The sequence below is a fragment of the Anopheles nili genome, chromosome 3, assembly GCF_943737925.1.
Source record: "Anopheles nili chromosome 3, idAnoNiliSN_F5_01, whole genome shotgun sequence".
Classification (NCBI taxonomy): Eukaryota; Metazoa; Arthropoda; class Insecta; order Diptera; family Culicidae; genus Anopheles; species Anopheles nili.
The window spans coordinates 47,774,923-47,802,331 of record NC_071292.1 but is presented as its reverse complement, the minus strand read 5'-3'; the positions used below and the strand labels follow the sequence as shown (position 1 = coordinate 47,802,331).

The window sequence follows — 27,409 nt, the reverse complement described above, 5'->3', positions numbered from 1 at the left end:
TTTAAGCAAAAAAGGAGTCGTTATACACGCTAAAATGTGGTATTTACCAAAGCAAGACGATTTCTCTCAATTCATCAACATGCCCAAGGAAGCGTTCTCCTCCGAGCTATGGTATATTTCCAGCCGCTTTAGTCGATTTGAAATATTTTGAGCATTCAAAAATTTAAATAAATAACCCACTTGAGAATGCCTTCTGACATGACCTTGCTATACGTATGATCGTTAATTTTAATTTCATTTAAACTCTTAGAGTATAGCTCCTCAAGACGCTGTTTTCGTAACAATTCATTTTCTTTCTCTTTGATCTTATTCTTATATAAAATTTCTCTTTTTTTAAAGGATATCATTTTTCTAGGACAGTTTTATGATACGTTCTGGTTGCTTTAACATGTAACTTAACAAAACATTTATTTTATGTTGCATACTGTTCAAAATACAAAAAAGTGCAGAGAGTAGAATCTTTGCGAATTAGAGTGCACTGAGTTTGTTGGCAAGGGCATTGTACATCTTTTGCTTTCATTGAGTATTAGTTTGGATTAGTTTCGTTTGATTCACTATAGTATGAGTTGAAATTGATTCTGTTGATAGGAGAAAATACATGTCAAATAATTATCATTGCTGTAAACGGTGTAACTATACTATACCTGTAAATCAGATTGATAAACCTTTCCGATGTGCTTAGCGTTGCAACGTTCGTAATCTTTCGAAGTAACGTCATAAGTTGGTTTGTAAAATCGTAGCGAAACTGCTCCACTCGCTCCGAAAACGTTTCTGTGGGTGCCATTGTGGTGGCATTCTATGAGTAGAAAAATTGAATGCAGATAAGTAGCAAATTAAAGGTAAGCAGGATGATCAACATGAAATTGGCGCTTGTAGTAATACATCAGTCACATCAATGCACGAGGATTTAAGGGATATTTGAATATAATTTGTTAGAACACATTTATGCAATTTTCGAGGACAATTGCATTCTGCTTATCATAAGCCAAAAAATAGTCAATTTTAAAGTTCGTGAGAGATCATCGTGAGTGTGTATAGTACTATTCCTGTAAGAATTATATTGCCTGCATGTATTGAACAATGTTCTTAAGCATTTCAAATTTAAAGTTACACATCTACTACGACACTCCGATTAAACATTGTTAAGTGATGAAAAATATGATTTTCATTTTATCCGAACCAAAGCAAAGCAGATAGAAAAAATGATCTATAAAAACATTAATGGTACCTGTTCATAATCGGATTCAGAAGAAAGTGAGTGGTCGTCACCCGTTGCTAGCATGCACGTTAGTTCTGCATCAACAAAATGGCGTTGTGCTTCCTGTTTCATTTTTTAATGTTGTACGAATTGGGTAATAAAACGTGTCACGGTAGGTATTTCAAAATATAAGAAATACAAAATTACAGCACCGAAAAAAGGATAATGTTCAAAATCATATTCAAATATTGTTAAAAGCATAAGTCATAGTGCAACGAAACCAACATGTGTTATATAATCGGAATGAATGTAAAAATACCTTAATCAAATAGGCAAAAATGATCAAAAATATGTATAATTAACGATAGGAGAGAAAGAGAGAATAGAAGGAAAGAGAAATTGAAAAATAATTTAATCTTTCATTTGCAGTACAGTTTATGGAAAGGCCTTCCATAAAAAACTTGTTTTAGGATTTCGCATACTTTTTTGATATATAATCGCTACTTACCGCTAAAAAATCGCAAAATTTGATGCAAATATTGCATAAATTAATTATCGGTTTAAGTAAATCTGGTTCGGTAAGCATACAATTCTTAAGACACTGGTCCAGAAAATCTTGGTGATAGTTCAACACGTCATCAATATTTTTCACCTGTTGAAGAATCAGAAAATTTAAAATTTAAAAAATCAATTCTCGCACATTCGCTGTAAAATATTTACAAATACCTGTTTCATATTCTGGAAGAAAATGTGCCAATTAGGCTCGATCACTTCTATCATCATGTACGACTCGAAGCTTTGGATAGCGATAAGCATTTTCTGGCGTAACGTAAATGCTGATCGGTATAGTTTAGCCGGGTTCGGTGCAAATTGGCGCGTCTCGTTATTTGCTATCCATACCCGGCAAAGTACACGTTCAACGTACTTCAAATAGAACAGCTGACGAAATATCATCTGATACTTTGAGATGGTCCATAGGTTGAGTACGATAGAGACCGGCCACTGAGCTTTATACGTGAATGTGAAACATTCGATACCCTTCAGTTGCGACGTATCACTGAGTGTATCGGCGAACACTTCTTCATTATTGACTATCTTTGAGATTTGTGTGACTATCCCGTACGGCAACAGCATTGTTTTGAGATCGTCATGATACTCATCATACTTGGCAGAAGAAAGTCCGAGAGTCACGTCCAGTAGGTTAGCCAGGCGTATCGGATGCAGACTGTCTACATTCTTTCGCAAATCCTCTTCTACCGCATCCATGAACTCCGTGATAAAATCGCCCTGCTGCAGCAAAAAGTAACGTTTCACCGAAAGCAAACGCCCCATCAAGTCGTACTTGTTCATAATGAGATTCAACAATGAGGACGAGGCAAAGTTGTACGCCTGCTCAATAGCGTCGATATACGACTGATCAAAGTGCTTATAGTGTAGCTGCTTTACAAGTGTGGCCGACGCTTGCGCAACGGAACCAGTAGAAAATGCAGTATTTCCATTAGCTGGTTGAAAATCGGCGCCACCACACACGCGAACCACATTCAAATACTTGCCGGTGCGCAGGATAATGTCCGCATACTTTACTAGAAAACACGGGACCTTGTCGCACCGTATAGTGTACTGCTTTTCCCAGTAATCAACTAGTTCATTTTCCGTTAACTCCATCGCACTGTGTTCAATAAGGAACTCCTGCTGCGGATCATTAATAACGCCTCGGTAGATCCAAAGCTGGAGCATCTCCATAAATGGTACTGCGGCCGACTCGATCAGGTGTACGAGCACACGTTGGGCATGATTTGTTCCGCTAGTGGCTGTAATGCGATTGTGTAGTAACGTCAACACCTGACCACCTCGGCTATTATTGCGCCAAATCTCCGACACCGTTGCAGCAAGCTCCTCCATCGTGGGAAAGACGGGCTTTAGAAACTGCAATAGGCGTTGCATGCTGAGCCCTTTACGGCAACGCAGATCATCCAATTGAGCGATTGAGAGATAGTAATCCGTCATTATCGTTTTCAGGACCGATCGCAATGCTTGTAATACTACGCCTCCTTCGAGTATGCTTGATTCTTCAATGAATGCCTGTACACAAGCGAAGTTGGCTGCCAACGGCAATATTTCAATCACCATATCACGGCATGAATCGGTAAGCTGACTCGAGAGTTGAAACTCTACCGGAATTGGGGCGCCGTAATCTGTCGAAGTGGTGCTTTTCTTTGGAATGATAAGCGTGCCTTTCACACCGATCAAACAATTCAACAGTTCTTTTAATACAATCGGTTCCTGGGAAGCCACCGGAATGGCAGCCACATTGGTTTTACTTTGTAGCGGATACAGCTCGTCATAGTTAAAGTTCCACGCCACGATTGGAGCTTTCTTGTGCGAAAATTCAAAGTATGGCCGACTCAGCGCCACATAATGTTGATTGGGATGATGGGGTGTGATTATTCCGCCAGGTGGGAGCGATGAAGAAGAAGATAAACGACTACCGGCGGCCCCTGAAGTGGCCTGTACGAGCTTCTCCTTGATTTCTTGCACATTTTCGGGAGTAACCTGCTCAGGTATGATCCGAGTTGATGAAAGGGGTGGGCTTTCGAAAAGTGATACTCGCTTTTGAACGGACTCCGGACCCGTCTGAATTAACCCTTTTTGGGGTGGTGGCGGCAACATTGATTCTTGTTGTTGTTGCTGTTGTTGTTCCACGAAAACATTTTTCGAATCATTGGCATATTGATTTAGCACTAACAACAACGCAGGATATGATTCTTTACTAAAATAGACAATAGATTGATAAGCCTAGGAATCTTCAATCGGTATATTGATGATTATTTACATATTAGAGGACGCGTACATATCCACATATTTACTACCATTCGGTACTGGTTTGAATAAATGCGCCACAAGCGCAGTAAGCCGGTTGCTGTTGTATTTGCCATCACGATTGTGGAATATAGTTACGATATTGTCTGCCGAGTACTTGTAGCTGAATATACCACAAAACAAAGGAGTGTTGGAAGGATTTCAAACTTGCCGTGCAATTATGATGCAAACAAACTTACTTAGATTTTTTGACTAGTTCGCTAAGAATTTTCTTTGCAATAATGTCTGTAGACATGACAATGAATTGATGCACTCGGTGTATTTAAAATACACTGAACGGTTCACAGCAACGCAACGGACAACGAAAAAGTAAAAATACAATTTATTAAATAACGCCAAACATATGGATTGTTTACCAATGCAATGTCAAGCAATTCTCAATGACAACCTTCTTCATCACAGGGTTGGTTACTGAACGAAACTGAATGATAAAAAATCATATAATTTCAGTTGCAAAGTCATTGTTCAGTATGTAAATAAATTTTTGATTATTTTTATTTCTCATTTCAATTACATCATAATCATAACATACAGAAATAAATAAATTTTAAATTATAATTTTATATGCAACATTCTGTTGTAACACGAGCCCTTTCCCACATCCGCCCGTCTGACACGAATCTCTGAACGTCAAACGACGTGGTGTGCTTCGGAACTTCGAGTAATTTTTCGCTTCCTTGCGTTTACTTAAGAAATGCGATAGCCTTGGATGGTCGCATTAAAGTGTTTTCTCAGCACAAGTTTGCAAGAAGTTGTTTCATTTTAGCTGTTGTTGGTAAGTGATTCAAACAATCAAATTCGTTCTAATTGCAGCAAGGATAATGCGACAAATTCTATGAAGTTGCGTCAGCAAAATGCCGGTGGGTTTTCAGCTAGAAGCTATTGGTTTCCATTTATTGGACCGTAAAAGAGATAAGCTTGAGTGCACTCGTGGCTAGTAGAGACACAAGATAAGCAAAGAATGTTGTGGATCACCATGTGAAAGCCTAGCATATGCTATCCATTCGAAATTTCTATCTATTATGCAAGCTCGATTAAATTCATTTGCTTTTCGATTCCGCATTGACGCGAACATATTACGAAGAATAACGATACGCATGACGTGCGGACTGATGTTCTATTCGCGTACTTCCTCTAATTGAATGTATTTCGTCATGTTCTTTTTCTTTGGCAACCCTAGTGGTGTATTTATGTTCATCGGTCAAGTAAAAAATTCGCACCTGAGCAATGGTTACTACTGAGCCGAGCAAAGAACAACCGACAGGCACCGGCGCTGATGAAACGTCGAAGAAGGCCGCCAAGAAAGCAGCGAAAGATGCAGTGAAGGCAGCAAAAGTAAGTAAGCATAGTTTTTATGATCTTTTTTGGGAAATTATTGGGAACTGTTAGCCTTCGGCGCTTTTATCAACTAGAATGGTGCAATTATTGCATCATTTAAAATTGGATATTAAACATACTGCTTCTTGTCACCTGTTGTGTTTTTGTAGAAAGCTGAGCATAAGGCAGCAGCTGCAGTTGCGGTCGGATCCGGCGGAACGGCTGATGACGAAACCGGAGCTGATGGCATCGATCAATCAGAGGGACGATATGGTACGATGAAGATGATTCAAAGTGTCGAGAAACACACCGAGCGTGCGTTCGTAAAGGTATCGGATCTGTCCCAATGCAAGAAAGATGCGCAAGTATGGGTACGAGGACGGGTGCACACGTCCCGATGCAAAGGCAAACAATGTTTCCTGGTGCTGCGTCAGCAGAGCAGTACTGTCCAGTGTTTGCTGGCCGTAAACGAACTTGTGTCGAAAAAGATGGTAAAATTTTCCGGTAGCATTCCCCGGGAGAGCATCATTGATCTAAAGGCGAAAGTGGTACCTGTTGAGCAACGAATTGAATCGTGCACTGAGCAGACAATTGAACTGCACGTATTGGAGCTATTCCTGTTGTCAGCCGCAAAAGCACAGCTACCGTTGCAGATTGAGGACGCATCACGACCGGAAAAATCAGATGACCCTGAAGCGCTCCGAATTCGTGTCAATCAGGACACAAGGCTGGACAATCGCGTACTCGATCTGCGTACCCCTGCAAACCAAGCTATTTTTCGGTTAGAAGCAGGCGTTTGTAAGCTATTTCGCGATGTGCTTACAGCGCAGGGTTTTACTGAAATACACACCCCGAAGATAATATCTGCAGCCAGCGAAGGTGGTGCAAACGTTTTTACGGTTAGCTATTTTAAAGGTAATATACACATCCATATAGTTTTGATCGTCGTACATATCAGAGAGAGTAATGTTGATTTTAATCTATTATTTAGAATCCGCATACTTGGCGCAATCACCGCAGTTGTACAAACAGATGGCCATTGCTGCCGATTTCGACAAAGTTTTCACCGTTGGTGCTGTGTTTCGGGCGGAAGATTCGAACACTCATCGTCACTTGACCGAGTTTGTGGGTCTAGACTTGGAGATGGCATTCAAGTATCACTACCACGAGGTGCTCGATACGATAGGCAACACCTTCACGGAAATGTTTAAAGGATTGCGTGACAAGTACGTGAAATTAGTTATCATAGTTAATTGTTTTATTAACTTGCTGTTACACTTCTACAGTTATGCTAGAGAAATCGCAGCAGTTAGCCAACAGTTCAACGTGGAACCATTCAAGTTTCTGGAGCCGCCGCTAAAGTTAGAGTTTGCCCAAGCAGTCGCCATGCTGCGAGAAGCGGGTGTGCAAATGGATGACGAAGAAGATCTGTCAACTCCCAGCGAAAAATTGCTTGGGCGACTAGTAAAGGCCAAGTACGATACCGATTTTTACATTTTGGACAAGTTCCCGTTGGCAGTACGGCCGTTCTACACTATGCCCGACCCGCTCAACCCGAAATATTCGAACTCGTACGATATGTTCATGCGCGGTGAAGAAATCTTATCTGGCGCTCAGCGAATACATGACCCCGAATATCTTGTAGAGCGCGCCAAGCTGCACGCTATCGATCTGTCGAAGATCGCTGCGTACATCGACGCATTCCGGTACGGTTGCCCGCCACACGCAGGTGGTGGAATCGGGATGGAACGTGTGGTCATGCTTTATCTTGGTCTGGACAATATTCGTAAGACTTCAATGTTCCCGCGTGACCCAAAACGATTAACCCCATAATTACAACCATCATTGGACGGAATTAACGGCAATATGTTTGCGCACACAAGGAAATAAATGCAAAGCGAACAAGCTTGATTTTTCTCAAAGCGAATCTCATTTTATTTTTTATTTTAACAGGCTACCTAAGATCACCAGATTGTTACACCTGAAATACGTGGTATATAAATATAATTTAAATTGGTAATTAGTTCCATGTTTAACTCTCATCGAGTAGAAATGCACATAGAAGCAATTGTTTTGGGAAGTCTAACGAAGTCATTGCGCATGCTCTGCTTTATAGACATCCTTAGTTGTTCAACACAAATGCATTCGTTCAATTGTGTTGACGCACAACACATATTTCTATCATAACGTTAAAAACATTCAAGGATGTCAACAGGTGCCTAGTACATCTGACCACCCTAGCACTGTAAAACACGTGAATTGCACCATGCTGGTTTGTGACATTGTCTATCCGGCATAACATGAATCTGTATATGTGGCTTGTACAATACAACGATGATTAGTGGCTTGACAAACCCTTTTTTGTAACACTAGGTAATAGTCTTTCTCTCCACAATCAGCAAAGCAAAGATAAGGGTCACATACATCCGATGTGGTACCGGGGATTGGTGAATTCCTACTGAAACAATACCCATCGTGAGGATGACTAGTAGTAGGTCATAGTATAACCGGTCGCGTGCTCGAACGTATCGGATGTTTCGTCTTTAAAGAAAACCAACGTAAGCTTCGCTATCTAAGTGTCGTATATACCGAAAAACGCATCATAAACACAAGGTATTTTAGTATCTCGATATTTTGTAGGGCGATAAGATACAAAATAGCCGACTGCTCGAATGGCAACAGTATATTTTACGCAAATAGTGGACATTTAATAATAGTGTGTTGTTAGTTGATTGCTTGAAGTTTACGCTATTTCGAAAATATTAGATCGTTCGTTGATCAATTTTTACCTAGCCAACTGCTATGAGTACTATAAAAACGACCATTCTTCAAAAACTAACAGCTCATACCAGTGATGTGACGTCACTCGATTTCTTCGGTAACGCACTGCTGGTGACCGGATCAAGGTAGGAATCGGATCGATCCACATGCATTATAATGCAATTATTGTTTTCCCCTTCTCGTGAATGTTCGGAAATACAATTTCACACATACTCGCATATAAATGATGCACCGAAGATCGAATACCTCTCATCGCTCAACTAAATTATTTAACCATCTTTTCCCACAGTTCGATCGATATTGTCTTTTCCCGCCAATTTCAATGCTATTTGTTCATGTAATTTTGGCCCGATTTTGTTCATTTTACAGTATCACAGAACGTTGCCGTTGAAACAATCATGATTTTTTTTTATTTGAACAATGATTATATCTGCTTTTGGTATGAAAGTGAGCTTTTTTATTTCGTTGCATACTGCTAATTTTAAATTAAACTCTTCTATTAACTATAAATGTAATGTATATGATAAGTCAGCAATATGGTCGATAGAAAAATTATTGATTTGGGTGCATTAATGCATATTTCAAAAAGTTCGACTTTTTCAATGCTATTATATCCATGAAAAGAAAATAACCATAAGCGCATCACTTGATGTGTAATAAATAATAAATGCTATACTGACTGGATTCATTAGCGCCAATGTTGGCGACATGATTGCTATCTGCTGATTGCCGCCTCTACACGCGGATAGACAAGTTTCATGCATTTGTTAAATCGTCCATGTATAGGCGTTTTATTTTCCTGTATCTAATGCATTTTATTTATTATCATCTCTTCGACATCTCCATCGGTAGCGACAAAACAGTGCGCGTGTGGCGTTGGCAGGTGGGCAGTGGATACCAGGAGGAACCGTTCTCACCCTTGCTAGGTCACCGTTACGGGGTGACGAGTGTACGTGTTTCGCCAAAGGTAAAACAATCTATTTTCTCTCACACGAATACGTTCAAATACTGTCGCTCAGTGGGATACTGCTCTTCGAGCAGGCGATAGCGATATGACCAACGATTGCGTTCTTCAATTGCATCCAGATTGTGATAAGTTTTCGCCAGATATATATACACATCTTTGGCCTTGCTGTAGCATTCAAGTTTTTCGAACATTTCGATTGCTTCCTCAAGCATGGGTAAAACTGTTGCCAGCTTCTGAAGTCGCACATGGTTTGGGGAATCCTTCTCAGTCGCTACTTGCGCTCGTGCGAATAGAAAGAGCGCCCGAGCCTTATCGTAGATTGGGCCATTCGCCAAGATGGTTTCGAGGGCAGCCTTGAGCGATTTGAGAGCTTGTCTGGGTGCGCCCATTGGGACTAACAAAAAGTAAGCGATATGTAGCTCGATAAGCGCCTCCTCATATTCCAGGTGAAATGTTCGGGCGTATATTTGTGCTTGGTTAAGGAGATGGAATGCTCTTGACTGTCCGGTGCAAAGGTACACGTTCGCTGCCAGAATCATCGCCCGCACACGAATTAGTGGCACAAGCGTATCCTGCATTAGCAGCCGTTGGGTGAATTGCTCAGCCGTAGCGATGTCCAGCTTGGCAAGAGCGATCTGAGCGAATAGCAGCGTTGCCAATTTCTGATCGAATGAATATAGCCGTTCACATTCACTGGTAGCTTCGGTCCACCGTCCTCTATAAATGGCACGAACAGTGGAAACATAATGATCTGTTATAAGCCAGTCGCGCGACTGCGGATACCGTGGAAATCGCTCCTTTGCGTGGTGTAAGGCAACCAGGGCATGGCCGAAATCGCCCAAATGTGCCAAATGCACGATCAGAGAGCACAGCACCTGGCACATGCCATTTCCATTGTAAGTCTTATCAAGCGACTTGAGGTTGATATTTAGTAGTGTCTGGGCGCACAAGGAAGCTTGCTCGTGTTTACCGTACACAGTCCAGAGGGCCGTACGCTCGGCGATGCCAGTTGCCACTAGATCCATCATCGATCGCTGACAATTGAGTAGATCGTTCAGCATTAACAGAGCAAATAGTTTTGAAGGAACCTCACCATCGAACGATGCTTGTCTGAGTTGGGACAAAATGCGCAGTGAGGTGGCGTGAAATAGACTCGCACCGATGTTTTTATCCGGCAACGGAATGCAATGCTCGTCGAGGTGCGATAGCCAGGCATGTGCCAACTGCAAACACGTGGCATCGCCATTCTCCTGTGCGAGCATGATGCATTCACGGAGGCAGGCTAATGCTTTTTTGACGTGGCTGAATTCGGCGTGCAGGATAGCTAGGTTGAGGCTCGAGTAGTGATAGTCCTTGGTTTCTGATGACGATGAACCTAAATTTCCCGACGCCGTACGATCGAATGCACGATGGAGTGCATCAATCGAGCCATATAAATCGCGAACACGCAAATTATTCATGTAGCTTAGGAAGTATGCCTGTGCGCAATGCGGCCTGTCATGGATAATTTCGTTTAGCCTTTTCTGTAGCTCTTTTGGCGATAAAGCTTTCGCTTCATTCTCCTTCAGCAATGCACTCTGCTGGGCAATAAACAGTTCCGACTGTTTGACGGACCACTTTACCGAGTGAATACCATGATCAGCGGGTTCGATTGGGGCGTACTGGTTATACGCATGCATAAAGCTTTCACAGTCATAGTTCGTTTCAGGACACGAGTCACGGCAAATGTCCTGCATGCCCTTGTCGTAGTAGGCGACGGTGGCGAGATGTAGATCCTTCATTTCTTGAAAATTCATTCGATCCAGCGTAACGAAAACCTTGCGTAGGTACAAGCCGACAATAGCGATCTGGAAGCTGGTTGAATTGTCTATAATAAGCCTGTCGATTTCGTTGTACATGTCAAATATCACGTTGATACCGACTGATTTCAGCAACATCATCAGTTTTTTGAATTCTTCAAAGTGCACCGGGTGTAATCCGTACACCGGGGACAATAACAAACCATAAAGATTTTTGTACGGAAGATCGGGGTATTGGATCAATTTTAGTAAGAGCATATAAAAGCGCTTTCGATCGCTATTGCTAACTTCGATGTGTAGACAAGAGTCTGGTAACTGTGAATCCGCAACAAGCTTCTTTAACCGAAAGTATTCCTGGATAAGAAACACTACGATTAGTTTGTGCGGTGTAAGTGCATCCATTTTTCCGGAACGTTGGTTCGACAGCCAGAAACAAACATTTTCGGACTCTTTTTTGCTCATGATGTTGATTGGGAATTACCATAAGGTACTCGACCACTGAATAAATGATATTATAAAACGTTATTCAATAATATTACTAAGTGTTTATGATCGTTTTTAAAGGTTATGAGCACTAACCGGTGAATGAGGTGACGCTACCAATGAAAAAGAAACACAATAAAACTAATGTCCTTGTCCTTGACTTCCCGTGACAAGTCAAAAATGCCTTTTTCTTCCAGTATTATTCGTAATCAACACTTTTTGAGGCTAAAGTAATGTTATTATTTATGTAATAGCTGTTGAAGTTTACATATTTATCACAATTAAGTTTCCTAGATGGTTTTAAATCAAATGTTGACATTTATTGAATCGGCAACGTTTACACTCTGCACTTTGAAACTTCAAGTTGTATGAGCACATGGGCTGATAAGTGCTTGTAGTGAAATTATTTATTTGCACAAAGCAAATACAACGTTACATTATTTGTATAGAAATACGGCGTATTTTAAAACTAGTAGTTTGAAAAAGAGTTAATACCGCTAGGAAATCTAATAACTTAAGGAACACATTACCAAATTGCATGCAAGTTGCATACAAGCCAATTCGTACACATTTTTTAATGTTACCGACATTATCCAGGGAGCCGTTGCAGCTTCCGCTTCGGTCGATGGTTCTGTAATTCTATGGAATTTAAGCAATGGTGAAATATCTAACATAATCAATCAGGAAGGTGGGGAATCCATCCGTGCCTGTATATTTAGCCCCAATGGATCGACTATAGTTAGCTCCGATGATAGCGGATCGATATGCATTTGGGCGCAAAACAAAAGCCTCAAGGGGTGAGTCCTTCTTTAACTTTCTTACAGATGCTTAAGGGTACTAAGTATCATACATTTGTTTCAGCCATATGAAGGTTCACGATGAAGCCGTTCATACGATGGCGTTTTCGAGTGACTCAAATATTCTACTCAGCGCGTGTACACTAGGCAACTTACGATTGTATGGTGTGGAGAATGATTTTGCTAGTATGTATATTGATCACATGTCCTGTGTAGCTTTTATATTATGTCTCATCGTATTGCAATTGCAGGTGACCTTTCATCTGCTGACTGTGCAATCGATGCTGCTCACGATATGGGCGTTCTATCAGCGGATTTTTGTAAAATAGTACATACCGATCGTGAGTACTCAGCACACAAGCACTAGCTTTATGATCTAGCATCATTTTTTTTCGCCTCAGCTGCTGATAAATGTTCGCTGATCTATACTCTCGCATCATGCGGCACGGATCATTACATAAAGATTTGGCGCATCTTTTTCATGCCGAACAACAGAGATCGTAGTCGTCGATCGCGACTTATACCGACTAGCCCACAAGAACACTTTGCAGGACAATCGACGATCTATAGCACTGAGGTCATGAACGCGAGCTGTGTGCAAACCATCGCGGCGCATGGTAGTTCTGTAACTTGTATACGGTGAGGCGACAATAACTCCCTGGCTTGAATCTCTCGAATTATCATTTAAAATTCTCCTAAACGTAGATTTAACCCCACCGGCACGATGCTGTTCTCCTGCAGCCTCGATAAAACAATCAAAATCTGGAACCAGCAGGGTGCATGTCTTAAAACAATGGTCGAACATTCACGGTACGTCAATTGCTTGGCAATTAGCAGCAACTCGTCGGTCATAGCGTCCGGTTCCAACGATCGGACGGTGGTCGTGTGGGATTTAACCAACAGCTTGAGCCTGGGTTCACATATTACGGGCATACGATCGCTGCTGTTTACGCTGGCAGCAAAAACTGCGGACATTCCGTTAGAGTTTACATGCCCTATCACGCACGAGTTGATGAAGGATCCAGTCTACGCGGAAGGTAGGTTTAAAACAGCAAAACTAGCCTAAGAATTTGACAAAACGCAATTTTATCTATAATCGGATGAGAACGTAGAAAACATCATGGCTTTCGCTTTTTTGGTGTATTCTGTTAAATCGAACAATGCCACGTGCTTCAAAGACGGTAAGTGGTATTACTAAGCACTTCACATGCAATTGGATGAAGGCCCATTTGCGGAAGTTGAAAACAAAGAAAGGAGTAATGAGAAGAAGGTAAAGGATTGACCAGTAAAAGAGGTTTGAAAACCCCACTGTATTGAAGGGGTTTTCCATAAAATGTAAGAAAAGAATCTTTCTTTATACATTCAACAACGATGAACTGTTATTTTAGAATGATATTTCGCCATTGAATATGTAATATATTTTCCCAATTTTTAGATGGTTTTACTTATGAACGTGCTGCTATAAAGGAATGGTTCTCTCGCGAGAAAGCCGTTTCTCCTATGACAAACATCGAACTATGCACCAATGAGCTAGTGGAGAATGGGAAACTTAAACAGGAAATTGAAGACTACATCCGGTCGTTGGATAACGAATGAAAAAAGCTGCGCCCACCGAAAGCATTTGATCATTTGGTTTTTAGTGCTTTTCTTGATGGTAGAACAAATTTTCGCAATAGTAATTTTTTTTTAATTTGATTATCTTAAATGAGTTATTAGCCATCCCGTCAAGTTTTATTCGATACCTTTTCTATACATTGCTTATCACAATTCCATTCATTTTTTCTATTTCTTTGACATTAGTTTTCTATATTTTATTCTTTGTATTGATCAATAAAAGCAATGTGCTCGCTAAAGACGTTGATTACCACAGTGTGACTACAGTCGCACGTTGTATCACGATGTGCGATAAGATGTGATAGAGCGCACTCGATATATTGCGCCACGTACCATGCAACGCCAACCACGTACGCAGAGAACGTACTTCATCAGTAACTGGTGACTACAGACCGCAGTGGTGTGCTAAATGATTATACATACAACACACTGCGATAAGAGAATTTTCCGCATTGCTCATTACAAGACGCCTTTAAAAGCAACCAAATTATATTATCACATTCGATACGAAGTGATGGGGCAAAAAATCATATTTTAAGTGCCTGCAAACGTGTTAAACTTGACTACAAAAAATGACACATTCATCGTGAGTTGTGCGCGGATAATTGACATGGCGAGGAAAATTGGGGTACGCGTGCAATCAGAGGAAGGCGTTTCGTATTAAATGAATATTAGGGTCATCAAGCCTTTTGTCTATTGTAGCATAATAAAGATAGCGAGTCAATCGTGTTTTGTCTGCAAACTAGAAATCGTCACACAATTGAGAAACAGCCGATAGCGAGATCACTACGCCCATCCAATCAGGGTCGAGTGTGGTTCCGACACGACGACGATAAGCCTCTGGCCTCGTCATGGTCACATGGCAGCCATGACGCAACATCCAGTTCCGTTCCGTTGAATATCGAATTGTACATAAAGAGAGCAATTCCATGACAGTGAATTATATCCCTACTGTCGACGGATAGCTCTCTTTATTTTCATATTCGATTGCGATGACAGCGACATTCAGCAATCACCCACGAACTCGCTTTCCTACTCTGTTTTTCCTATAATTCCGATATCATCCATGCAGCCCTTACGCCATCCTGCGGAAGCTTGACAGATTGCACGCACGCATTCTAACCTGCAAACGCTCCATCGCAATTGTCGTACCATGTTCACGACGCTTCAACGGCCATCTAAGCGCACAATCTTGTCCCACTATTGACACAAAAATTCGAACGGGACGTAACCGCGTTCCTCGAGGTAGTGGTGTTTCAGGCGACAACTCATCTAGCTCGCGGTGAATTCGATGGCTGACACGTTAATCTAATATTTACCGAAAAAAAAAACAACTACCCACAACCTGTACGGTTGTACGGTTCAGGTTGCCGTACCACAAACTGTTGCACACATCCTCTCGTACGTTGCTCAATCAAACCAGCCACGGTGGCGAGTGTCAGGCTGACGAATGCAGGAATACAGTGCTGCTGTACGTCCGCCGATCCTGGAGTGGTCGCCATTTGCTGGCGTATGGCGGGCGACCACTAGAAGACTGCCAATTGTCCGGAACTTTCGGAGCGACTCAAACCACGTTTCAACACGAAATGAGCTGACGTGCCGGTGCGGTAGCTTCCTATAGCCTTCCAAATGCGACCGGTGGTAGCCGCAGACAGAAGAGCCACTTGTGTTGTCGCTCCCCAGGCCACGTCCTCGGGTGGCTTCCACCCCATTACCGGCCAGACCTCGCAACTCCAGCGAGGCTGCGGCCCGGTTGGTGTGTGCGTCATGGTGCGTAATGAGGCACTGCAGGTAGGGCGGGTACTGTGCGCGCTTACCGATATCAACACACCTTGCTTAACGTGTGCAAGATAGCCCTGAGATGGGTGTAGGCCGCAGGGTGCTCGACTGTGTGCGAGAAGAACAAATATGTGATAATTGATAAGATATCTAAGGTACGACACACTCTTGGTTGCAGTCGCGAACACTTCTTCGGTGGCCACTTCCATCCCTCTTACTCTGGCGCGTTTGTAATGCTGTTGACACCTGTTACAACTGCCGCCATGCGCATCCGAAAGGTGGGAGATCTTCAAAACGATCGCGCCAGCGAGATGACACGACTGCTGCACATCACTGTGAGATGATACAAAAAAATACCTACACACCATAGCACTCCCGAGGATCTCGAATATGACGGGGCTGAACGAAGATGGCGTTATCTATGCAAACACATGCATCTCCAGGTTTGCTTTATTGTCTCTCTTACCTCGACACGGTTAGACACCTCCTAGGGGATGGAGTATTACTATTTGGGATAAAGATAATACATTCAATTTGCAACAAATTGCTCACTTTTTGAAGCACTTGAAAATCACCAACGACTGTCATATATTTCAAATAATATAAAAAAATGTAAAACAAATCCTAGCTCAAAAGAATATATCTAAAAGAGCGTCCATTAGTAGTCTTTCTTCCATCTCTTTTTCGAATCTTATCACTATTTTTGTGATGTGAGTAATAGCTTTATCGTTCTATCATACTACCAATCCTATACCAAACACGTGGTCCGCAAATAGTATAGCATGCGACAGCTTATCGTTCGTTAGACAACCTATGCATATGACTTGCTTTGAATTTACTTGACGATGCGCATATGTGATTTAAGTTAAATTTAAATTATTTCGATGAACGATGATAGCCTGTAATGGAAGAGCATGCAACGATAAATCAGACATAATTTAGATATAAACTGTATGATTAAAAATAATAAAAGTAAAGCAATATGAGCGCGCCACTCAAGTGTCTTATGCGTACATTCGGATTTTTTTCCCATTTCGCAGCATCATCGCTCTTCGGATGGTATTGTTCATCATAGTCGTTATACGCCCAAGACACCCGAGTCAAACGAAAAAAAAAAAACAATAAAATACAAAACCAAGGGCAATATTGATTTTAAGACAAAGCAAACACTGCCCCGACCATACGATGCTCTGGCCTCCAACGGGTGTCACCATGCCGCTTGCTGCGTTAGATCATTACATGCCGCGATCGCAGGATATCGTCTCAATCTGGTTCTATCGGCACGGGAAGCAGAGAAGCCGCAACCAGAAGGTGAGGGCAACATTTTTCTTATATTGTCACCACACTGCCGAAAGAGCGAAGAGTTGGCTCTTTTTAGGACAGGTTTGGTGAAGCGACCTCCACCGCAGCGAGCGTGTACGTACGTGTTTGTCTAATATGTTAACACGGTTTGCTTAATGTGTCTACCCGGTATGACGGTGTGCCACGGATCCCACTCCTGGCTTCCTAGGTCCAGGGAGCCTCAGAAGCAACATGCGATATCAGTCACCTGTCACCGAGGCCACAGTGTCTAAAATAACGTCCCCGTTTGTCCAACAGGAACACGGGAAATGCCGCAACGTTACCGGCCTGCAATAAGCCGGTATTTGTTTGACTTTATTTAGGCCTTGTTTCGATGCACAGCCACCACATCATCACGCGTAGATGGATGGGCGAGGATGGCCGCTGTAAATCACGGGATGGCCCCAAGCCTTGCGCTGAGGCAATTTAATTCCCCACGACGTGCGCTTCGAGCCACATGGAGCATCGCAGCGCACATGATCGCGCCATTATCACCGTACATTATAGCCAGACACACACTTCGGTGGACATATGTTTGCTGTTCTACTTTGCCGTGGCAATCTAATTTCGAGCACCTCCGATATACACCAACACACACACACACATAGATAGTCACACATACATATATGCATGTCTGCAACACACCGGCAGCTTCCGGTGCACCGAGAAACCGGGGTTCCGAAACGGATGTAAAACTAGAGGATTCTGATCTCGATGTGCACGACTGGTGTGTTTAGCCGGTCGGACGATAGAAGCAAAGCTGCTACAACCAGGAGAATCAACAGGTTGTTTGGTAATACTAGTTACTAGTTGGTGCAACTCCGCGACCTCGGTACGGATGCGGTTAGCTAGTAAATTCGATTACATCACTGTGAGGTGTATGCGATTGCTTTTATCGAATAATTCGGTTTTGCCTAGAGCTACAGAGCGGAATTAGGGAAACGCAATTAGCTAGACGTAGCTACTGGAAACGTATTGTTACAACGAGGGTTTATGCCTTAAAACGAAATTTAAACGCCATAATTCGTGATTCGATTCCTTTCGATATCAATTTATAAAATCTTAATGTTGTTACATTCTTTGATATGAATTTACTAGCTTTCTTCCACTACTTTAGAAAAATTTAACTCTGTCATGTATTTCTTATTATTTGGTTATTCAGATAGATATCTTTTGAAAAAAAAATTATGATATAATTTTTGCCGATATAATGTATATCAGTGAAAAAATGATTATGCAATAACCGGGTGGAGAATGATTAACCGGATTAAAAGAAGATAAAGAGAAAACAAAGATGAAATTAACTGCAATGCAATGATTGCAATTATTGTATTCTGATGCTTCGCTAAATAATCCCATACCATATGATTTTGCATATGATCGCTAAAATGGTTGAATTTATAATCGAGGAAAACGCAAACGTATGGGTATAGTATCAATATTTCGGAACTAGGAAAAGCACAGTATGCTGCAGCATAAGCATGAGCTCCATTCTTGAATTCCTCATACTAATAGCCTAACGGGTGTTTCAAAATATGGCCGTATTTGATGTTCAACTTGCTGCGCTATCTGTTGTGCAATATCGTTTGTTGCTCAGGTTGTTGCATTTCTCTACAGAACTTGGAAAACCTTCCTTATTGACACGAATAAGAAATTTTTCCACCTGCAGACCGAAACCCATTGACGTGGTACGAGGACAACAACGACGCTTATTCATTTTAGTCGGTAGATCGCGCTCTGTTCGCTACTTTGCTTCACATTCATCGAAACATTGCGCTGGCTGGAGATAAGATAAAGACCGAGAGTACAATTTTAGTATCACGACCATCGGGCGTTTGAAGATAGGAAAGACGTTACACGTTGTTGAAATGAGCATCGGTATCGTCCGCAGAATGGTTGGAGGTAATTATATTGCCCAACAGAGAGACAGTAAAACCTAGGCTCTTTCTCGATGCATCATTTACTACATTCAGACATTCCCGTGGGATTGTCTGATTGGTCAGTATTGTTTTAATTTTACTATGCTTTTTTTATTTATCACTCCACACCCCTTGTTCTTTCCGTACAACATCGGTACGGTGGGCTTTAGATTGCAGAGATTTCTGTCCCCGTTCTGTTTGTCTCAACATGGCGCCATAATGCCAACAAGGAAGGGAAAGGATTGCTTCGAGGAATCTTGTGGGCCGGATGCCACGCAGGTGTAAATATACTGAGATACGGTGAACAAATATTGCTCTGCGAAAAATAAAAATGATAACGTTCTTCAGGACCTTAAATGTGTGCATTTGGAATATAAATTTTACTCGGTATTAGATGAGACAAAATGTTTGCTAAATATTTTCTTTCACATCTTATAAGAACTCTGAGGCGGTCAACGAGGATTCCGAAAGCGCTTTTCTATTGCTGTGCGATTTTTGCTTTTCCCGAGGTGCCATTTCTTTTTGATATCAAAATATCAACAACACTTGACTACACTTTTGATGGACAAATGATAAAAATGAGTTGAGATACAAAACACACCCGATTTCACTATGGCGCCGCCTTTAGAGGTTGCGCATTCGTGATGCATTAATTTGCACCCTGTAAGTAGATCAGAGGGCCATCCTTCACCGTACGGTAGCATCTAAGGGTGGTTCTATATGCTAACCTGCCTCGTCTGCATCGAAATTTATTTTTTACGAGTGATAGGTTTAGAGCGTTTTTAGCTTTTCAATATTATACATTTTAAAATATGTTCCCTAAATATCGTATTTGTAGTTGATCGAATCTGACTGTGAAATATGACATTTGCATAAAATTACTTCAAACTAGTACAATTGCTACAGTAGGCTTTGTTTGACCCCATTTAAACCAGACACAGTTAAAATATATCTTCTAGAATGCCACGCCGTGACCCTCGTTCAAAGCCGGTTTCACCCCGAAAATCAACTTCTACCGAATCCAAAACTACCCATAATGTAAGCTCAAATGGGTCTAACACGTCAGTAAAACCCCCAGAATCAACGAAAACCCCTGCGCCTGGCTCGGGACTTTTTGCCCAGATGGCAGCAACGGCCGGTGGAGTTGCAATAGGCTCCGTTCTTGGACGGGCTCTAGGAGGATTTTTTGAAAGAACAGAAACCAAAGAATCGAGTCAAGTTGTGCAGGACACGGAGCAAAAGACCGTCGTAGCAACTGAAACCCTACCACAGAAATCATCAACCAGTGCGGAGTGCAACATGGAGATTAAACAATTTCTCAAGTGCATAGAAAAGGAGGCCGACCTCAAAATCTGTGAAAGTTTCAAGGAAACGATGCAGCAATGCCAAGCTCGGACATCATCGAACACAACGCTGTTCAATCATGTTCAATGATAACGGTATTTATTAAAAAAAAAAGTTTCAATGATTCGAAAACTTCAACATATTCTAATTTTAAACATTCAATTTAAACATTTAATCTGTTCAAATTAGTTGTTTGACAAATCGAAAATATGTTCCCAGAAATCAAAAAAAGGCCGAACCTGAGCAGTAGAAAGCATTTTTTATATTTTGTTTTTATGACTGCGCCCTAGCGCAGTTGCAGATAGAAAATTTATCAAACGTGTTGAGTAATATTTTTTCCCCAATTAAATCTTAGTAGTTAATGGATTACGTGCTTCTTAATTGTCTTGACCAGTGTATCGGCTGTTGAAGATCCTGTTATTGTTATTTATTTAAGAAACGTAACATATGCTAAGATGGTTTTGTTAGCTTTGAACAAAGTCCGTGTCAATGGAGGAAAAATTAAGGCTCACTTTGAAATATGAAAAGTTTTAGCTTGCAATTTACTCTATATTATAAGCATATATATCTATATTATCAGCATACGATCTGCATTGATTTGCAGAAGATTTCCAAGTTCTTTTTCTACTCCTGAGCCCCACCCCTTTGTTATCTACTCATCTGGTATGTTCTGTTGGTCATAATCATGTTATCAAACCGGGTAAGCTTGCCTGGGATTCAAAAAGTTTATAGTGTTGTAAAGTTCATCGTAGCTACTTCGGCACACGGGTATAAATAGATGAAGAACAGGAAGGACTAAAATTTTTCTCTGCCAATTTCTAAAAGATTTTCTGCATGGTGTAGAACTGTCCAGCGATTGATATTCTATTGCTCTAGGCTCTATGAAGCTCTAGGAAGAAATTATGTAGGTGTTATTCAACATCTTAATACCATAGTAGCGCTGTACACTGTGATCTGTCTCTCTTTGATGCTTCGATGCACTAGTCCATACCTCAATAACAATTTGCTGAATTTTTCGGTTTCTTACTGTACTTACTGTCTGAATGTATATCATATGGGCTATGGCCTATTTAAAGTGCAAAACGTGCAGTTGTAAAACAACTAATACCATAGAACTTCGGTTCCAGAATTAAATTCGGCACAACACTTGGCATTGTAGAACAATTTCATCTGCAACGGTTTCGCAAGCATAATAAGTATAATTAGCTATAATTACCGTTGTACCACCGGTCCCACAGCATTCGACTCCTGATGTGGTGTACTAGAGTACATTTCTTATTGATAAAAAGTACCGCAGAGTTTTATTTTATACTAGTAAAAGAAACAGTTATTGTTGATTAATGAGCCGCAAGGAAAGTTTAAAATACAATACAAATCATTCTTAAATAACACTTGAATCTTTTATCATAAACATCTGCATGGCTCGTGATATTTATTTAGGTAATGAAAAACAAAAAAATGCTCATTGTAACAGATTAAAATCGTTTATTTACTAGTTCAGAGTATTTTGTATAAAATAATAGCTTTTTCTTAAAAGTTTTACCATTTTTTGATTTTGACTTGCTTGACAATAGGTTTTTTATGCGATGTTTTATGACGCGTCATTTAGTCGCGATCTTTACATCGAAAATGACAACTGTCAATAAAATTCGTCATTTGCTGGTTCCGGAGAAAGAAGCTGCATCGTATGGAAGCAAAATTGGAAAGTCCGTGACGCGATCTTTAGTTTTTTATTTTACGAAACCTCCTGCCGAGAAAACATACGTGGAGTGAGTACAATTATTGTAGAGTAATAATAAATGATTGTAGTTAGATGAACGGTGCAGTGCACCCGTCAGAGAATGGTGCGAGTCTTCGGTTTCATCCAAGATGGCTGAATTCGGCAGAGAAAAAAAATTATAAATCCCTACATCCACCGGCAAAGGGGGCTGGCCAACAACCTAGGGTTGTGTTACGGGATTGTTAAAATATAACTGAAATCATTGACTTTTTTGGTTGGTGAAGACGATAAAATCATATTTTTTTGCTAAGAAAATGTTAGTGGTGAATATATATATGTAATACTGTGCCGTAGACGGTGCGACGTATGAATCAATTTCAACCAAATAATTTTTATTTACCGTGTGCAAATTAAAAGTATATTGTATGCAATAGAAAGTGTCGTTGTGGGATTGAAAGTTTGCTTTTAAATGGTGAGTATAACATGACGAATTTTAAGGGTAGTAGTCTCTATGTGAAAAAAATGACGCCATTTTGTAATGTCAATGATTTTCGAGTGTTCGGTATGGCGTCTGCGTGTGTGTGTGTGCGGTGTTGTATGAAAATATAAGTTGTGTGAGTGAATCGAACACAACATGCGGCAATGGTTGGTAGCTACTGTGGAAGCTTTGTAAAGAATGAAGTTCAAGTGAAATAAAAGGACGGTATGGTGCATTTAAGGACTTGATCTCTGCAGCAGGTTGAAATAGAACCATTTCTATGTAAATACATCGCGTGACCAACGATTCAAACTTACTGACGAAGGCAATGTTTTGTATTTTTATTTCTAGCTTTAATCGTGAGAAAAAAATTGGTCTTGCAAAAAGCTAGCTCTTGCACTGTTGCTCTTATCTAGCGTGTGTCGTCCGTAAAGTAAAATCAAAACTCATCAAACTGGCAAAAGTAATCTTCGACACGACGGCTCATGAGTAGCATTCGGTCAAGTGAGCGAGATCGTATTACTGTGAAGATTCATAACATGAAACGTAGCGCATCGCGCGAATCTCCACCTAGATCAAAGCGACGCGGAAGTATTGGACGTTACGACGATAGCTCCGACGAAAGAGTGACCCCCGATAGAATGCGACGACGTGTGGCCCGTTCTCCGAGCCCCAGGGCTCGCTATGCATCGCCGCATCGTGAAGAGTATAGCTCGTCCCGCAGCCGGGCCGATATTAGCGGAGGCGGCGGTAGTGACCGGTACACCTACAAGGTGCTGTGCGTGAGCGCGCTGCATCCGAAAGCTTCGGATGAGTTCATTAAAGAAACCCTATACCGGGAATATAAAAAGTTTGGTGATTTCAGCATTCGGGTGTCGCACGATCTAGACGAGCGTGTAGCGTACGTATGTTTCCGTACACCCGAAGATGCCCGTGAGGCAAAGCACGCTAAATCGCGCATCATTCTACACGATAAGGTAGCTTTGGTCGAACCAGTGTACGAATCATCCAAATCGGAATCGTACCGTCGGCCAAGATCGGCTTCACCGTCCGAGTACGATCGTCATTACTATGCCCGATCACCGGGTGTTCCGCCGCCGGATCGACGACGGCCACCGGAGCACCATCCGTACGATGGTTACGGTCCTCCACCGGGAGGTCGCATGCATCATCCCGACTTCAGGCCTCCGATGCATCATGATTACATGCCACGTGGACCGCCGATGCATCATCATGGTCCACCGCATATTCATCCGGGACCACCGCATCATCATTATATGCCACGCCCGTACCTTCCCAGACCGCGGGCACCGTTCGAAAAGCCAGAGAACAAGAAGGACAAGTTCCCGAACTATCTGCACCACATTCAACCGGAAGATGATCCGCTCTCGACGCGTACGTTGTTTGCTGGCAATTTGGAGATAAATATCTCGGACGATGAATTGCGACGCATTTTCGGCAAATACGGACTAGTGGAAGACATAGATATCAAGCGGCCGCCGCCCGGCACTGGCAATGCTTTCGCTTTTGTGCGTTACCAAACTCTGGATATGGCGCACCGAGCAAAGGTGGAACTTTCCGGACAGTACATTGGCAAATTTCAGTGCAAAATCGGGTACGGAAAAGCGACTCCAACTACGCGTATCTGGGTCGGAGGCCTCGGTGCTTGGACCTCGGTAACGCAGCTCGAGCGGGAGTTTGACCGCTTTGGAGCAATTAAGAAGATAGAGTACGCCAAAGGAGACACTCAGGCGTACATTTTGTACGATTCGATCGATGCAGCCACGGGTGCGGTGAAGGAAATGCGTGGCTTTCCGCTGGGAGCACCTGACCGCCGCATTCGTATCGATTTTGCCGATAACGGTACGGCTCCACCGTTCCCGAAGCGCCCATTTGAGGAGAGTGGGGGCGAATATCGTCGGGTTCCTGAGTATGAGTACCCGGAAGGAGCCGGCGCTCCGTATGATGACGCACCTCCTGGTTACGGAGGAAGCGGTTATGGAGCACGCTCATTCCGCGGCCGAGGCAGTGGTGGCGGCGGTGCAGGTAGCGGTGGCTATCGTGGGCGAGGAGGCGGTAGCGGTGGAAGCTTCCGCGGGGGCTTCCATCATGAAGGGCATCGTCCGGCGGGAGGAGCCGGTGGACCACCACATCACGGACCAGGCGGTGGAGAGGAAGAATGGCGTCGTCCAAGTGGTGGCGGCGAAGGAGGCGAATATGATCAGCGACGTCGCTCAGGTTCACGCGAACCGGGTGGCATCGATCGCTCTCGCTCCAGATCACCTCGTCGCCGTAGTCCTGCTGATTCGGACTCTGATTCATCTTCGCGCCGTAATGGTGTATTGACAACGGCTAGGACATTGCCGGAAGTAGCGCGAAAGTCGACAACAGTTTGGCAGGGTGCACTCATCCTTAAAAGCTCGCTTTTCCCGGCCAAGTTCCATCTAACCGACGGTGACGCAGATATTGTAGACGGGTTGATGAAAGACGAGGATGGCAAACATCATTTACGTATCACGCAACGTCTGCGCCTCGACCAGCCTAAGCTGGAGGACGTTCAGAAGCGAATTTCCTCGTCGTCCTCGCACGCGATTTTCCTGGGGCTACCCGGATCGACGTCCTCTGTCACGTCGTCTGATGACGCTAGTGTGCAAACCCGTCCACTGCGAAATTTGGTGACGTATTTGAAACAAAAGGAAGCCGCTGGTGTTATTTCGTTATTAAACAAGGAAACGGAAGCCACAGGTGTGCTTTACTCTTTCCCTCCTTGCGAGTTTTCCACTGAACTTTTGAAACGCACCTGTCATAATCTGACGGAGGAAGGTCTTAAGGAAGATCACCTCGTGATCGTAGTGGTGCGGGGTGGGACTGCCTAGGAACAGGAGACCGGTAGCGAAGACCGGGAATCGGATTCGAAGAAAAAAAGAAACAATAAGACAGCGAAAAGTAATAAGTTAAAATAATCTACCATCTACCGCATAATAAGTAACTACAAAAGAAACTAAAACATTCGTAGGAGACGACATTCTACTAGAAAAATCATAGTAGAGCAAGAAGTTTTATATTTACACTACGCAACGCAACGTGTGTGTTTTGAGGTGAGCAGAATTAACGGGCGCAGTTGTTCATGGTTGTTGAAGAGTTTTTTGTTCTTTTTAGGTGACGTTCTTTGGAAAACCACTGGCGGTCATTTTCGACTATTTTCCTTAACTACGCTCAATGCGGCGTAGCAAATATTTGATTTTGGTTTTGATTGTTAATAACACAAACCACACACTCACATACATGCATACACACACGTGATAGAAATAGATATGCTCTATGCTATTAATAAGAAAAGTATTGCCCTCGAAAACACTGCATTGGGCACATAAGATGGAAGCAATCCAATCGTCGTAAGTACACACAACTCATCTCATATTTTCTCACCATCATGTCAACGCAAAAGAGGAGATTAGCAATGTCATTGACCCACGCCGAGCGGGCAGCATACCACCTTCAAGCTTCACAGGAAGGAGATTCATATTTGCAGTGATTCTATAAATAATATTGCAATTTCTAATTAATACTTCCATTCGTCGACGACCAGTGACCGGTATTTGAAGTAAAAGTTTTCTATAAACAAATCTCTCGACGTTGTGATTATGTTGAAGAATACATAAGAATACAGTGCGCGCTTTTCTCCCCTCCACTACTTGGAGCGTGCTCGTGTTTTAGTAGAATGTTACTATCCCCAAGTCACTGGAGCTAATATTGTGCGTGAATTTGTGCATGTGTTGAGTGTTTATTTTAAGTTGTGTGCAGCAGCGCGTGGAACTCAGCAAGACAAAAAATATCTAATGTTGATAATTAGATTATAGATTGTTAAAGGAAACAACATCTTTTTGGTCAGGTATTCGACATTTTATCATTTCGAAGGCAGGAAATGTGAACAATATATAGGAAAAGCAAAAACAGTTATTTACAAAGAAATTAGTTTAGTTTTGTTTGCATACGATTTTGTTTGTTTATCTGAAATGCATTATTTTAAACAACAACAAAAAAACAGAACATAAATTTATAACTATGATGGATAGTTAGTTTGAATGTTTATCAAATCGGAATGTAATCTGGTAGAGGGATGAAGCATATAGTTTGAGTATTCTACAGAGTTGCGTTTAATGTTGAGAAATTTTGCTACGTGAAACATAATCCTCGTATTAAATGTTCAAGAATCTATTGGCTTTAGGGCAATACATAAAATTTATGACACTTTATTGCTGTACAACGCTCTGCATGAGAAATATGCAGATGTCATATAACATGTAGTAGAAATAACATGCCTACAAATTTAACAGTTAGTACTTTCAAAATAATGAATAATTTGACGGTTTAAAGCTATACTCAAGATATAGCAACGCGATGTCGGACAGTGCGAGAATTTAAAGTAACTTGAACAAAATTGAGGCGTGTGCGTTACTAAAGTACAGATTTAAACTTGAAATGACTTATGGTGTTGTGTAATTGCATGCACAGAGCATAAATATAAGAAATAAATAAACTTACTTTCAATCAAAGGTGCATATGGTGGATAGAAAATTACACAATGTCGGTGCATACCGAATTTGCTTTCTTAAGGTCGCTATGGACAAAAAAAATGAAACCAGTTCGGAATGGTAATAGTAGGTGAATATTTTTGAAACAAGTGTCGTTTTGTGGATGAGTTTAGTGAAGTTTTATCTATGATTTGTGAAATGTTATTTATCATATATGTGAGTTCGGGTTTTGCCATTCTATATTTGAAACATCAAAATAAGTTGATATTGTGAAACGTAATATCCTGCAATGTGTGAAACGAACAAAGTAAAAGGTGTTTCGTTGTTGTCCGAAGATTTTGCAACTTATGGCAGTTTATACTGCTTGTTGGTTGTCCATCGTTGGTTGTTTTCTTTTGAATGGATTATTCAGAATCAGATGAGGCCTCTCCCCATTTATTAAATCCATTTTGTAGAA

The 27,409-nt window shown here is 41.8% G+C and overlaps 5 protein-coding genes across 5 annotated transcripts; 3 read left to right on the top strand and 2 right to left on the bottom strand.

Moving 5' to 3' along the window:
• Positions 1–382: 382 nt before the first annotated feature.
• On the bottom strand, positions 383–4,313 carry LOC128724854 (gamma-tubulin complex component 2 homolog). The gene is made up of 7 exons (XM_053818575.1): positions 4,258–4,313; positions 4,032–4,181; positions 1,925–3,968; positions 1,707–1,850; positions 1,229–1,321; positions 645–796; positions 383–578 (listed from the first exon to the last, which is right to left on the bottom strand). Exons 1-7 carry the CDS (start codon positions 4,311–4,313, stop codon positions 527–529), a joined length of 2,691 nt encoding a protein of 896 aa, XP_053674550.1. The 3' UTR covers positions 383–526.
• A 463-nt stretch (positions 4,314–4,776) lies between these two features.
• Positions 4,777–7,292, top strand: LOC128723222 (aspartate--tRNA ligase, cytoplasmic). Its single transcript, XM_053816940.1, has 5 exons — positions 4,777–4,853; positions 5,259–5,413; positions 5,566–6,310; positions 6,387–6,621; positions 6,682–7,292. Exons 2-5 carry the CDS (start codon positions 5,306–5,308, stop codon positions 7,226–7,228), a joined length of 1,635 nt encoding a protein of 544 aa, XP_053672915.1. The 5' UTR covers positions 4,777–4,853; positions 5,259–5,305; the 3' UTR covers positions 7,229–7,292.
• A 905-nt stretch (positions 7,293–8,197) lies between these two features.
• LOC128723527 (WD repeat, SAM and U-box domain-containing protein 1-like) lies at positions 8,198–14,657 on the top strand. Its single transcript, XM_053817281.1, has 8 exons — positions 8,198–8,301; positions 9,029–9,143; positions 12,023–12,222; positions 12,287–12,408; positions 12,474–12,563; positions 12,624–12,861; positions 12,928–13,259; positions 13,658–14,657. The coding sequence occupies exons 1-8, from the start codon at positions 8,198–8,200 to the stop codon at positions 13,816–13,818; spliced, it is 1,362 nt and encodes a 453-aa protein (XP_053673256.1). The 3' UTR covers positions 13,819–14,657.
• LOC128723526 (anaphase-promoting complex subunit 5) lies at positions 9,141–11,404 on the bottom strand. Its single transcript, XM_053817280.1, has one exon. The coding sequence runs from the start codon at positions 11,402–11,404 to the stop codon at positions 9,164–9,166; it is 2,241 nt and encodes a 746-aa protein (XP_053673255.1). The 3' UTR covers positions 9,141–9,163.
• Positions 14,658–22,869: 8,212 nt separating the features above from the next.
• Positions 22,870–27,409, top strand: LOC128722996 (RNA-binding protein spenito). Its single transcript, XM_053816698.1, has 2 exons — positions 22,870–25,515; positions 25,577–27,409. Exon 1 carries the CDS (start codon positions 22,903–22,905, stop codon positions 25,291–25,293), a length of 2,391 nt encoding a protein of 796 aa, XP_053672673.1. The 5' UTR covers positions 22,870–22,902; the 3' UTR covers positions 25,294–25,515; positions 25,577–27,409.